The sequence below is a fragment of the Taudactylus pleione genome, unplaced genomic scaffold (assembly GCF_031769625.1).
Source record: "Taudactylus pleione unplaced genomic scaffold, aTauple2 ptg001827l, whole genome shotgun sequence".
Taxonomy (NCBI): Eukaryota; Metazoa; Chordata; class Amphibia; order Anura; family Myobatrachidae; genus Taudactylus; species Taudactylus pleione.
This window is the reverse complement of record NW_028286224.1, coordinates 2,045,148-2,059,912: the sequence shown is the minus strand read 5'-3', so window position 1 is coordinate 2,059,912 and position 14,765 is coordinate 2,045,148. Positions and strand designations below refer to the sequence as shown.

The 14,765-nt window shown below is 41.0% G+C and overlaps 1 protein-coding gene across 1 annotated transcript in view; it reads left to right on the top strand.

The window, feature by feature from the left end:
• The window catches only part of DOCK2 (dedicator of cytokinesis 2), a 966,148-nt gene that overhangs the window by 77,479 nt on the left and 873,904 nt on the right, over positions 1-14,765 (top strand). The window contains exon 5 of the mRNA XM_088465050.1: positions 3,187-3,283. Coding sequence (XP_088321176.1) covers positions 3,187-3,283 — 97 coding nt within the window. The remainder of the gene's footprint in view (positions 1-3,186; positions 3,284-14,765) is intronic.

The following is a 14,765-nucleotide window of genomic DNA, read 5'->3' as shown; positions in this document are numbered from 1 at the left end:
AGATCTACCTAAAATTCTTATTGAACCCCATCACTAGACAATGTGGGCAATGTGTTTTTCGGTTACAGGAAGTCAGACCTACGCCCTGCTGATCACTGCAGGAGCACAGGTAACGGCTAGTTCTAGTTAATCTATGGGGCTCCCTGGTCCCCCAGTTCCAGCTGTGCCCCTAATCCCCAGGGCCTGACAAGACCCCTGTTTATTACATCAATAAAGTAAAATAAAAGTTCTGTAAATAAACAGAAATTGCCGATAGTAAAAAAAAAAATGCTGTTTTGGCAACAGTCAGTAAGAATATATACAATTATTCATCCCTTAATTAGCTAAAACCTGCTAACCTTAAGTAGAAAATTGTCATCATAAGCATAATAATATATAATGAAATGTACCTTGTATAGCTAGTGTATGAGTAGATCAGCATTAAGAACAGTATGTGTAAATAATTGACAATATCTCCAATAATTCAACCAAATCACGCACAGTGACAATATGAAACCTTTAGGTCACTTTGAGGCTGATAAAACATTCCAAAAATAGATCAGACAATTCTCAGGAGTATATCAAACTCTTAAGGCATAATCAGAATTCAGTGCAATGAATCCCATAACTCTTGTGTAGATGTAATAAATAGATGCAGACTATCACAATAAGCAGCGCCATAACTGGGTGTTATGGCGCCCTGTGTTGGTCATGTTCCTTGAGCGCATTATGTCAAGAAGTCATGCCAAGGGGGACGGGGCCACTAGCACCTGGAAAAACAGCAGTTCAGTGGTGGGCTGTATGGCTCGAAAAGAGCCCGGGATTCTGACCGTCGGCATTGTGCCGACTACATCCCTGATTTCAGTAGCAGAGAAATTTGTTATAAAGCGTACTTGTGTATCTTTATCTTGCTTATCTTTGTCCTTGTATGTCAAAACGTTCTCTCTATCTGTCAATGCTGCTTCTTTATATGCTTGTTCTACTATTGATGTATCATACTTTTTTTTCCAGAATTTTGTGGTTAGTTCTTCACTCTGTTTGTTGTAGTTGTCCAAATTGGAACAATTCCTCCTTAATCTGATAAACTGGCTTTTGGGTATAGATTTGAGCGAATTTGGGTGATGCCAGCTATTAGAAAGGATAAAGCTATTTACATCTACTTGTTCTAGTCTGTATATGCATCATCATTGGATTAGAATTTGGATATTATATATAGGTATATTCTGTCCTTTGTTTGATCAGAAGGATTACTCCCAGAAAGTTATATCATTAAGAAAACAGTGTAGTTGCTAGCCATCTCTGATATCCGCACCTTTCTACAGTGCCGGAAAATTCTCTGTGTAGCAGAGAAAGTTTGTTTGTGGGGTATATCCATCATCACTTAATTTCTACAAAAGCAGGTGATAATTAACAATTTGGGGGAAACAGTACAGACAGGGGCAGGGTCTGCAGGGGGGGACCAGCCACGGCGACGCCGCATGTGCAGTTTAAAGAAGTCCTTATAGACACCTCAGCTGGAGGGAAAAAGTATAACAATTCCGAAAAGCTGACTTAAAAAGAGCAGCATTTGGGAAGTGATACTTTAGGCAGGGAGGCATGATGAATGCCGCCGATAGTTTGTTTAAACTCGCAGCATGTTTCACACATTACTATCACTAGTGATAATTATATATTGATGAATAAACCCCTGTGTCTTTAATCAAGGTGGGCAGCCATCAGCCTTTGATGTATATGTGTCTGTCACTATGGCATAGAAATAGTGAGTCCGGGAGGGTGTGAGGAAGGCACCAGTTGTTACCCTCTGAGGAGGTGACACCAAAATGTTGGCTCCTCCTCAGTGACTGACCGGGAGCCTTTTGCTGTACTGTGTCGTTATGGTACAGCGCCTGGCAGTGCGGGGGCAGGCAGGGCATCTACATGAGTGGTGGGCACGCACCCAGAGTGATGAAATGGCAGTGTGCCATGAGGCCACGTCCCTCAAGCTAACGTATTTCGTGCGCAGTCTATTGGCCATACTATGTGTCACTTTTTGTCATTATCATACTGTCATGATGATGGCCTATTTTTTGTGGAGGCTTGGGGCTGTAGTCCCATATGTCCCATTGTTAATCTGGCCCAGCCCTCAGTGTAGCCAGGGCCGTAGCTAAGATAGTATGGCCGGTGCAATCGCACAGGGCACCACAGGTCAGGGGGCACTGTTTGGGCCTGTCAAATTTCTGTTTATTATCATTCTTACTTGTAGCTTCCTCTTATTTCATCCCCAGCATCTCCTGACTGCCCCTATCTCTTTCCTGACCCTTCCCCATGAGGCCATTCCCCTTTTTTGGGTGCATTATGTCCCTTTGACAAATTAGGTGGGCGCCAATGCTTTTTCTGGCACAGGGCACCAAAAAGTCTAGTTACGTCTCTGAGTGTAGCTGTATATTTTGTTCTGTTTCAACAGTTTATATGGATAATTACGACACAAAGTATAACTAGGTATGTAATGCATGAATGGTTTAGGCACTTATGCCAGCCTTGTAATGATAGAGCATATTTCAGTAGGTGTCTGCAAGGGTTGGGTACAGGATGCTGGTGCTCAGGATCCCAGCGGTCAGAACCCCAACGTTGCCATCCCAACAAGGTTAGGATACCGATACCTGTCGGTCAGTATCCCAAGCCTCCCCCTCTATCTACCTTCCCACCCCTAGTGCCTAAACCAAACCTCCCTCCCCCCGCACTTAAACTCCCTCCTCCCTTCTTGGTGCCTAACCCTCCCCCTAGTGCCTAACCCCTAATCCTATTCCTCCCCCTAATCCCAGTATTTACAGTCGGGATGCTGGTGGTCAGAATGCCGGCGCCAAGATTCTTTTTGACCGCATCCTGTCTACAAGCTTTATTGATGTAGCTGGCATGTTGAGAACCCCAAAAATGTTTGCTTTGGGCCCTGTTAATAGTTCCCATCTATATTATCTAGTAATACCCATTCTCCCATGTAACATACTTCTCAGCTGTCTCGTTTCACAAATTTCAGTAGGGCAGAGTTTAAACCAAAAGTGAGAATTTTTGGATGGACTGGAGTGATGTTCACGTGTAGCTGGCGGAGTTTGGTTGGATCAGGGGCAGGGCATATATATTGTCTAAATTTCGAGTGTCTGAATGTTGGGAAATATGCAAGTAATATATAGAAATGTAGTGATTTATTATTCTTATTGTATTCTCTTTAAGAAATACAGAGAACATAGTGCCCTCTGAAATTCCATTGGTGCGAGAAGTTACAACCACTCTGCGGGAATGGGGCAGTATTTGGAAACAGCTGTACACGGTAAGAATAATTGGCTGAGATGTTAATCTATTTTATATTAAGGCTAAGAGCACATGTGCGGTATTCGGGTGAAGAAAAGTGAGTACTACATTCTCTGTAAATTTACACCGTGCATGCCCAAAACAGTGGTAGCACATATGAGCCCATGCAAATTTGTTGGATCCTGACATCTACACTTGTCTGTGTCAGGTGGGTGGAACAGAGGTTAGATCTAACGTATGCCAAATGCAAAAATAACATGTTTACGTAATTACATACACAAGCAGATTTGGAAAAAGTCACATATATGCCTTGGAAAGCCATATGATTTGTATGTGATCACAGGAAGGATTGGCTCTTTGTGAACACTCCACTGACACTGGTTGTTTCTTCATCGTATAGATTATGCTTTTATGAGAGTGTTTATGTAAAATTTATTTTTATGAAGTATGGGAGATTAGGAAGTTATATTCTACTGTTGCTGAATGAAATTAATCTTAAACCATACTCTCCCGAAACCTGCAGGAGGCTCACGATTTTTCGGGTAACCCCCCGAACCCCTGGAAGAGTAGGCACTTTTACTGCATCCCTCCACTTCCTACTGAAGTGGGCAGAATGGGGATAATTTTTCCAGGGAGCGTCTGGTCCATAAGGGGTGGGGCCTAATGACACAATTATATGAGAATTGTATCATTTGGACCCGCCTCCTTATTAAATATGCATGATTCCTGGCAATTTACCATGAGGAGGTGGAGCTTAATGACATAGATCGTCTGGCCCCGCCTCATTGTCACCCATCTGCATCTCCTCTCCGGGCAATTCCCGGAGAGGAAAATATAAAAGTAGGGTAAGTATGTCTTAAACTATTTATATACTTTATTCAGTCGGAAATTAAACTCAGAAATGTAATTTAATTTGTTCCACATGTGTATTTTCAGGTGCATCTACAAACCCACCAAACAGGAATCAGGATGTGTGTTAGCACCATGACATAGACTCATTTTTGAGCCTTATTGTTATCTTTTGAAAATATATTTTTATTTTTGGAATCATGATTTTTCTTGCTTACAGTGCAGCCATTTTTGCTTTTGTTTGTAATAACTTTTGAGTCCAAAACATACTGTAATTCATGGTTAAACCACAATATAGAAAGATATTGATATATGGTTATATAAAATGCTATGGATTAACATAAGCACGTTTCTGCTACAACTGAAATCAGCAATGAGCGTTTGCCAATTTCTATTGAATGCCTCTTTGTACATTTAGCATTTTGTCAATATACTTATTCAATGTACTTTGATCTTTCTAAACCCATTGATTTGAGCAAAGTAAAAGTCATTTTTTCATCAAGGTGAATGAAATGTTCTTTAAATATTTTGATGTTATCATGCTAGAGCCCTGTTGATAACCTTAAAAACTAGACACAGTAGTCTAGTAGGTTTAGGGCACAACATCGAGTAGTCTTGCAAATGTTACCAGCAAGGAATGAGAACTGAATTTGTTAATCTTAGTGTTTACAGTAAGACTTCTCCAGGGGGTGACATTATTTAAGGGACCAAATGTAATACCATGCCAGTTGTATAGGGTGCAGATGTTTCGATGATCTCGCTGCGACTTGTACAGCATTGGTTTGTCCTTAAAAATATTTTAAATCTAACTAAACATCTGCATTTTCCACAACTCACAGGTTATTACATTTGTTTCAAAATCTTTTTCTTATAAGATGCATGCAAGGTATGACAAGAGGTAGCCGTGGGCCCCTGTCAATGAGGTGTGCTATGAGCCACTTGTGGTGGCAAAATTCCTGTATCTGGCAGACCAGCTTATGGAGTTTAGCAATACCTGGGATATGATTTACAGAGTTGCATCCTTCGCCTTGGCTTAGGTCCAGATAAATTCTCTACTCACTTCACGGATTGTCCATTTTGTCCGGAGGAATAGACAGACACACATGAACAGGTAGTACAATAGATAGACCAGTGGTCTAGATGATCTCTGTTACTCCCAGAGAGAGGCAGTGTTATGTCTGTCCATATCTCTGAAAAAAATACCCTACCTTTTTGGGTGAGGGGGTCTGAAATCCTTTCAGAGGTCCAGACGGTCGTATTTCCTACCAGACCCTTTGCAACGTGCACTAAAAAGATAATAAAGGTTGAGGACCAATCATGGTCACAAAAAACAGGGTCCTAGGTACTACATCGACTGAAGCCTCTAAAAGCCAGGTAGGGATGACAATATTCAGTATCAGTGGTATTGCATCCCACTGAAAGTGCTTTAGCTATCGACTGTCATTCCCAGGGCGAGAAAACACCTTCCCCTGGGACTGCCTATCTGGCATATGATTAGCAAATAGCACTTCCAAGGGGATGCCCATTGCATTCAGTCTCAAACTCGTCAATCAGACATGATCAGTTTGATCAAATTTTATTTAGTTTTACAATAGCCACATAGTAATTATTCTGTGTTCTCTAGTAAAGGTATCATTATTGCCAGGAGTAAAAAAAGGTAGAAAAATCTACCGAAGATGTAAATCTTCTAGGTCAGTATGTTATGAGTTGTAATAACCAGACAGAAGATCAATAATTTTATTTTAACTTATTGTTCTTGAGTTGACAACAAAAATCAATACAGATTATACACACACCAGATGGAACTTAGATTTAACCACTTGGCACAGTGGTATAGCCAAATGGCAAACGGACTTTCCAGACATTGAAAAGCAGGACATACAGTAATCCAGGTTTGTGTACATCTGAACAGGCAGCTGGTCTCTTCCTCATACGCTGAAATACATTTCAAATTCTTACATAGGGTGTATTACACCCCGAAGTTGAGATCCTTGATGGGTGCATCATCGGACTCAATTTGTTTCAAATGCGCTCAGCCTGATGCAGACCTCTTGCATTGTATGTGGTCATGTGATGTGGTACATGAGTTCTGGCTGGCTGTTCATGCCAGTTCAACCTGGGACCTGAATATCCCTTTTAAATTAGAGATGTGTTGGGCAATGTGGTATATCCACTCTTCCTCTTATCCACGATCCTACTTGAAGAGTACTGCCATACTACTAGCTAAAATAGCAGCAGCAGCAAAAAAAACTATATTATAACAGTTGATCTGTATGGATTTTATCCCATTAGCTTTGTTACTACCTAGGTTAATTTATCTTTATCAAATGGACTGGATGGAATGGTCCCTACATGTGGAGTCCAGTCACTGGGTCCTCAATGGTGCGGTATCCATAGGCAACACGCTGTAATCCGATGTATTATGCCTCCTTTTTGGGCTGATCTCTTCAACTGCAGGGAGCTCAATTGGGACAGAGTACTGCACTTGTGTAGGTGTCCGCTAGAGGAAATATCCTTGAGGTAGTGGATCAATAGAGCATGTCCTCAAATGGTGCGGCATCCATCAGCAAGCAGCTGACTGTAGATGATAAGCAGTTACTCCGTAACTCAGTCAGCTGCTTGCTGATGGATGCCGCACCATTTGAGGACATGCTCTATTGATCCACTACCTCAAGGATATTTCCTCTAGCGGACACCTACACAAGTGCAGTACTCTGTCCCAATTGAGCTCCCTGCAGTTGAAGAGATCAGCCCAAAAAGGAGGCATAATACATCGGATTACAGCGTGTTGCCTATGGATACCGCACCATTGAGGACCCAGTGATTGGATCAAGGGACATCCCTCTAGCGGATACCAGGAGAAATAGGCTGCTATAAAGATCTGCATTCCTCATTTTTGCAAACCTTATAAGGGCTTATCCACTTACCCATCAGTCTGCCACCATCGGGACATTCTAATCCAAAATTGTGGGTGAGATTGTATGTTTTTAATGTACATGTTCACTTTACATTTCAATTGATATGGTAAATATCGTATCATTTTTAATAAATATATATTGTTCATTTTACTGGTACCAATTGAATTTAAATTTTTATTTGTATGTGTATATATCAATAGCGCTGCTATTTTGTTGGTATTTTCTATTGTGTAGGGATTGACGATCCCATATTTCAGCAGCTGCTAGATTAACAGCTCATTCCAGTGCCTGTGCATACCCATTTGGGTATCCCTCTTTTTCATGTGGAGTCCAGAGCTGATACATTTTTCTCGATCTGGCTTCCATACGTCCCCATGTGAGAGAATTCACTGCAAAAGCCGTTTCCCTAACTTCTTGGTACAATTTAGAAGTGATATCCAATGGTTCCTCTCCCTTTTAAGGTTACACATGCTGCAGGACTCTCTGAATGATAGGTCAATGTTGTGGCTCCCTTTCCTGGTTGCTATATTTAGGCCATTCCCTGATATCAATTCAGGTGTTTTTGAACCCCATGTGATAGAGGATTTCCTTTTGATAATCTTTCCTACAGACTGTTATGTTTACCCACCGGCTGCTGTTTTGTTATGGGTCGGAACCATGACACAGTGCTACAGTTTTTTTTCATTACTATTATATCCCTACGATATTTAATTTTGGTGTTAGATTTCTAACTATTTCTGTTACCTGAATGTATTCTATTTTGTTTGTATATGTCAGTAAAAAAAAATATAAAAAAATCAATAGTGTATTTATTTTGTTTATTTCTGGGTACGTACAATATTTGTCAGACTGTGCCCTGATGAACTGAGAAGGTATATAGCATTGATGTAATTCATTCTGGTTTGTTGCTGATTCATCTCCCAACATAATTTAGATTGGTACATTTATTTTTACAGTTCAGCAACACTATATTGTCAAATTTACAGGTTACTTATGCTTGTACATCTGCTTTGTTGTTGTAAAGAACTGCAACTATATAACCATAAAATATGCTGTTGAGTTCCGGACTCCTTGCAGAGCTGTCTGGAAAAATGATGGTTTCTAATGGTGGCATTTTCATTAAACAAGATGTGCTCAATAAAAGAGGGGAAAAAAAAGAATTAAGGAAGTCTATTGAATTTATAGAGCATGAGAATCCGCTTTGTGCATTTTTCTACTTTTCATTGTCTTTTATGTCTTATGCAAAGTGAAGCAGCCCGAATCAGAACGCAGATTGTAATAACTCATTGCTCTCTTTCGCTATTTAAAACTTGAATACAAAGGTGTATAAAAGCTGCCGCGCAAAGTTATGTTGAGGTTGAGAAAACTGAAATGTGTAACTAAATAAAAAAGAACTAGTGGTAAATCAATCAGGGCTTTTAGCGAAGAGTTTTCAGCCTTGCACAATTCATTTCACTTGCTAGTCAGATCAGAAATAGTGTGTTGTGATATAGCAATATATTACAGTAAATAAGATCCTTGTACTGTAAGTAATGTAACATGCTGAAGATATAGATTGTAGTGTATTACTTACCATCAGTGGGGTAGGCAGCTTTTGACATGAGGGAGAGAGAGCATGAAAAAAATAAGCCCCAGGCTCAGGTGTTTCCCACATGCCCCTTATTAGACTCATTAGACCCCCACACCTGCATGCCCTATTTAGTGCCCCCTCGTGTATTGTGGTTTACAAGTGGTTCCATATAAGTGGTCAAGAGAAACCTTATATGAAAATGCATGTAGCCATAGATTTCATTGTGCCTTATAACCAATGCAGGAAAATGGCACTGATTATACCATTTGAATGTATAAATCTCTGATTTCTTTTTTTTATTTAACAGCTACATAATAGGGGTAAGGTGCAATCAGGGAGATTACTAGACTCTTCAGGGAGTCAGGGAGATTTCTACTATTTCAAGGAGTCTCCCTTACAATCAGGGAGAGTTAGCAAGTATGGTCCAGGTAGTTATTATATAGTCCTAATTAAGGAATAAAAATATCTTCACCCTACGATGTTGATCCAGTAAAGTTAGTGCAGCGTTCTGATAATCTTGTGTAGTGCCTGTGGTGTGGTTAGCTGGTAGCCTGTAATCAATTAGACTCCGTCCGTTGGAGTGAAAAAGACTACATACGAGTATATCAGTGTAGGCGGCTCAGCTGAATGACCTCACTGCCAGGCTGTTGTGTACAGTAGGGATATTCAACATGTGGCCTTACAGCTGCTGTGGATCTATACATCCCAGCATGCCCTGCAACAGTTTTATCATGCCCTAATAGCAAAACTGTGGCAAGACAAGCTGGGATTTGTAGTTCCACAGCAGCTGGAGGACCGCCTGTTGAAAACCCCTCGTGTAGAGTCTCAGGCTCAGGCTGCGCCTTTGCTGGCTCTTGGGTCTGAAAGGATCTGTCAATAGTAGAACAGAGTTCCTGAGCAACAGAGGGGTGTGTCCTAGAAGGCTCTTTCCTATTGCTTACACGGATACTGGTATTTGTATTCAGCGCGCATCTTATTTGTTTTCCGAATATGTCCATCATAGTCTTTGAAGCTGTTCACAATTGCCTATACATACACAGCATTTGACGCAGATCATGCAACAACGACTCCTCGAGTGAGTCTATGGTCACTCCAAATGCTCGCGGTAATGTACCTTGATGTAGGCACAGTGCGACTCAGGCTCCATGTTAACATAAAATGAATAACTGGCTTTCCTCTAAGCAAACACTGCCCACAGCAAAGCCATAGGTAAATAAATCGCCAATTAAAGGCAATTTAATTTATTATTATTAATAAAAATAATAATAATAATACATATTTATTCTACAGTTAGTGACGTGTGCAGGCTGTGAACAAGCATAGTGATCTGTGTCTGTGTCCTATTTGCATGTTATAATCTTTTTGATCCTTCACTTTGAGCATGAATTGAAATGAATGTCACTGAAAATTAGTCACAGCTAAACCTCTAACATAACATCTAGGGAGTTTAAGAGCATTGATAAAGGGTTCCGGTGATTAAAACTAAGTGGATGTAAAGAAAAAATTTTTTACCAAAAAAAGGAAATGACCAATTATATGAATTGGGGTATCAATTTGATTGTCAATAATTTAACCTAATTAAGTAACATTAAAATTCTTAGTGAGAAATTTGTTTTAGTCCTATAAAGCATCTATCACTCCATTAACTGTAATTAGCCATATTAACAACCTCTGAACTAAATTTACAGTACAGTATCATGCTAAAATAAAGAAACTGGCAGAACTGCATTAGATTAAAGGAATGACCTGATTTTAATTTCCTAAACGTGTGGCCAAGAAGACACTACAAAACACAGCTTTGTGAAGGACTCACTACATTTTACTATGACACAGTCTGAACACTTCTGCAAAGAAAAGCATCCAGCCCCCCCCCCTCCCCAACGGTAGGACATACCCACCATCCTTCAAAAGGGTAAGTACCCCCCTCTTACACCACACGTAGCCGCTGATTTGTAGTGCTTTTCCGCTACCACCAAGTTCGAAGGACTGCAGCCTGCCACCCATACAAACAACCATGAAACTAATCTAGAAAAGAAAAAAGGCCTTTAAGAAAAATACCTAGTCCTAACATGGATAAGTACACAACATTTGTGGCAAAAAAACTGGGAACTGTCCAAACTCAACATTGGATGCTGAACGTCTAAACCGCCTGATTGTAAAACAAAATGAAACACAACAATATTAATCTTCTTCCTCACCTTAAACAGCAGGATCGCCTTCACACAAATGTAGGGATTATCTTAAACCAAACAATTCACACACCAGACCAACAAGACTCCAAAGCCACTCAATCCTCCTTCATCCTCAGAATTAAGTCAGCTCCCTTTACCTGGCCAAAGTCATTACCACCAATATGCAACAGGTGCCCCCAACGTTGCTGCTGCTGAAACAATAAATCTAAAAGGCTAACCAGCGTAACCCCCATAACCTAACCATCTAACCCTATGACCACCGAACAAGAAAGACTCCTTACTAGCCAATGCATATCTCTCAGTCCAAGAAATTAAAGAATGGCCCACCAGCCAAACCTGCTAAGAAGAATCGTTGATCGCTCTAAAAGAAAAACAGGACCGTAAAATCAGTATCTACACCCAAAACCAGGCGAACTTAACTTGAACTTGGAGAAAGGAGAAGAAAAAATAGGAAAGGGAAATTAAATGACCCAAGTGAAGGAGAAATTTAAAAAACCTCACGTGGACCATAATTTAAAAGCCAATTGTAATAAAGGTCCCCTTAGAGAGAAAATTAAAAACCCATTCACACAACCACTTTTTGAATGCTAATCATTCAAAAACTGACAACATTTTCGGGTTAATGCAGGGAGCCCTACACTAAAACTTATCTCAGCCAACATAAGATTTATACATGGATGATTTCCATTGGCTGATAGCTTGCATGGCCAATGATAATTGCTCAGAGCTGTAGCCACTCCTATCTGAAAAGATTGGGTACCGTAATTCTCACTCTTTAAACCTAAACGCTCCAAACATTGCTTAAAAACAACAGAAAATTGTAACTTAGCAAGGGGGAAGAGTCAGCATGCAGCAACCAGTGAGAACTCCCTTTGGGGGTGTAAGCTGGTGTAGAGAGCAGAAAAATAACAGGAAAAGCCTCCTGAATTGGAAGTCTCTTAAGTGCTATCCTATGCCTCAGCTGTAACTGATCTGTTTTTTAGCGAGGTATCTTGTAGAGGATGGCCCCTGCCTTAAATAAAAAAATCTTCATTAATAATCAGGACCCCTCAGAATGCTTGCTAGCTGCCACTAACTTGCTAAATCTAATAGGCTAAAAGACAACCAATCAAGTAATTAACTAACCAGATATCTGCCTAGTAACCGATAACTATTACTTAGCCAATCACAAGAACTCTTTTGTAGCCGTAAGCTTATAGATCACTCATCTAATTTAAATGTCAACAGTTCAGAACAAAAATTGTATGTGCCCATTTTCTACTAGGAGTTCCTCTCATTTGTGCCCAGATCAACAAGGGTTGTTCATATACAGAGGGTACGTTTCTTAAGTCTTGCCGACTACAATTATTAAAAGCTTCTTATGTGGAGTACTCACGAGTCTCCTGCCTAATCTGAGAGCAATCCCATTGGTTATTGAAACATCGCTCTGCCCAAATCAACAAGTTTAGAATGTGATGTATCTTTCAGATTGTCACCTGTGACACTGAGAATAGATATATAACTGTTTTATTCTACAGACCCTTTCTCAAAGTCAGGATGGTACATAGAGAAATAAGACTTTTTTTATTATAGCAGTAATAGTACACAGTCCACTAAATAAATAATTGGTGTGTATATATGGTTAATATACAAGGGGAAATAGCACCTTGCAATTAAATGAGAATTAAATGTGTTTTTCACATAAATGCAGTGTTTAATCCCTCTAATTTTGCTCAATATTTTTTTTTCGCTCCCCTGGAACCCATCCTATTTTCTTTTTGTTAATTTGCTAGAATCACAGTTATTACTATTATTGGCATCTTTGCTGGCTTGTTTATGTCATCATTTATGAAAGAGGTAGCCTAAGGCTTAGAATATTAGATGGGGAGAGTTGGGAGAATGCTACCAGCTTACTGCCAACTAGACTGTCATTACAAACCCCGTGTTAGATCATCTGGTGCTCAGATGACTACAAAGGAAGCCATGGTAATTGTAAGCTGTGGGGCCTGGAAATTGATTAGTTTGGATTTTCAAGGGAGGGACTCCAAATCAAAGCATTACGGGTGGATGTAAAACAAAAACTCCTTTAAAGGTGTAGGGAAGATATGTTTTTAAAAATAAATAAACATTTGTGGACTTGTCAGTTGATTTATGGTAGGGATAATGGCCTGGCTTTCTTTCTGTAAGTTTTGGAATTGTCATTGGGCCTGATTCTCTACAGAATGCAACTGCGAATGCAATAGCGATTATGCATGCAGTTCATCTGCGATAGTATGCTAATCCATTGCGATCACAATGCTGCCGCTGCACTACATAAGGATGCACACTCTACCTTACACACATCCATAATGTTTAGCAAGACTGCGAAAACATCAGTACAATCGAGTAATCGCAGCCTCCCGCACACTTGCACAAACCCTGACCTTACTCAGAAATTTCTTACTTCCACGCACGCTATCAGGCCTCAGGCTGCACAGGGCATCACTGGATAATTTATGCACGTCCCTGCAACGGTGTTCAAACGCACTGGCACGCCCGCACAATCAACAGGTTGTGTGCATATTAGCAACTGCGTTCTTTGCTGAATCAGGCCCATAGTTTCACCATGCAGGGTGATAGCAGATAGCCTAGCAATGTGTAGTCTGTGCACACTGTTTTATCCCAGGCTAGCTAAGTAGAACTAACATTGGGCAGAAGTTAAATCATACCCCTTTACACTAGAGCTAAAACCGGAGTTATTGCAGGGTTAACCCAGGTTGCTCCTAGTTGTAAAAGGGGCCAGGGTTGGATTCCCAGGTTGAGTGACCCGGCAATTCAACCCAGGTAACTTGCAGGGTTTTACAAGGGAACAACCCGTGAAACCCTGCAGTGTAAACGTGAACCCTGGATCGTTCGACCATGTCCCGTTTACAGCATGGGGACTTCCGGGTTTCTCAGCGCCTGGAGATGATGTCATCCAAGCGCTGGGAGAAGTGTTCCACTGCACCCGTGTGCAGTGTGAACGGCGCTGATCTGGGAATAATCCGGATCGGCGCCGCAGTAGAAAAGGTCTGTCCTGGCTCTTACCCGTTTTGGAACTGTTGAGCTCATTCAGAGCCGCTCGCACCCAGTGTATGCAAATTTGGCTAAGTGACAGCACGGCAGGCGATCGCATGGAAAGGCATAAGCACGCCTACTTTGTGTTGGCGAGCGATCACTTTGTGTCTATAGACGCCCATTAGCGTCTGTAGAGACACCCACTAGCGCACGTCATCTGCTGGAAGTGTATTAAAACATTGGTACATCGAGGACCATCGAAAGGGCTCGCAGCGCTTGTGGTTGCCTTACCTTACCACAAGCACTGCGAGGACTTCAGTGTAAAAAACAAGCAAGTGACGTGTACTATGACGCTGGCTGATAATTATGCATGCCTCTGAAACTGCGTTACTACACACAGGCACTCCTGCGTTCGCACCTCCACACCCCTGTTATTAGTGTCCTGCCCCAGGAACCACCCACAAACGGCCTCTCCTGTCGCTCATTACACTGGGCTGTCTTTGCTGGGCGAGCGAACGGGTCCAGATCGCTATGAGTAGTTTGCGCACGCGCACTGTAATGCATACAGATGCGCAGATTAGCAAACATCGGCAGCAGCGAGCGGACGCTTGCTAGCGACCTGGTCTGAATCAGGCTCAGTGTTCCAAATCTCGGGTCAGACCCAGGATTTAGGTGTAAAAGCAGTATAAGTCAGAGGAGTGGTGATTATTATTTTGGATTAGGAAAACACTTTAAGATATTTATTTTTAACAGTTACGGAATTGCAGGTAGTTTAGCACCACAGTTATTATGAGTTCTGGTGTTACCGTTATTATTCTTTCCCCAACAATGCACAGCTGTAAGGGAATGAATATGATGCGATAAGACATAATATCATAGGACACAGCATTCAGAGACAGTTGAATTTACAGGCCTAATCTAATTATTTATTTATTACATTTGCTACTAGTTTGTTAT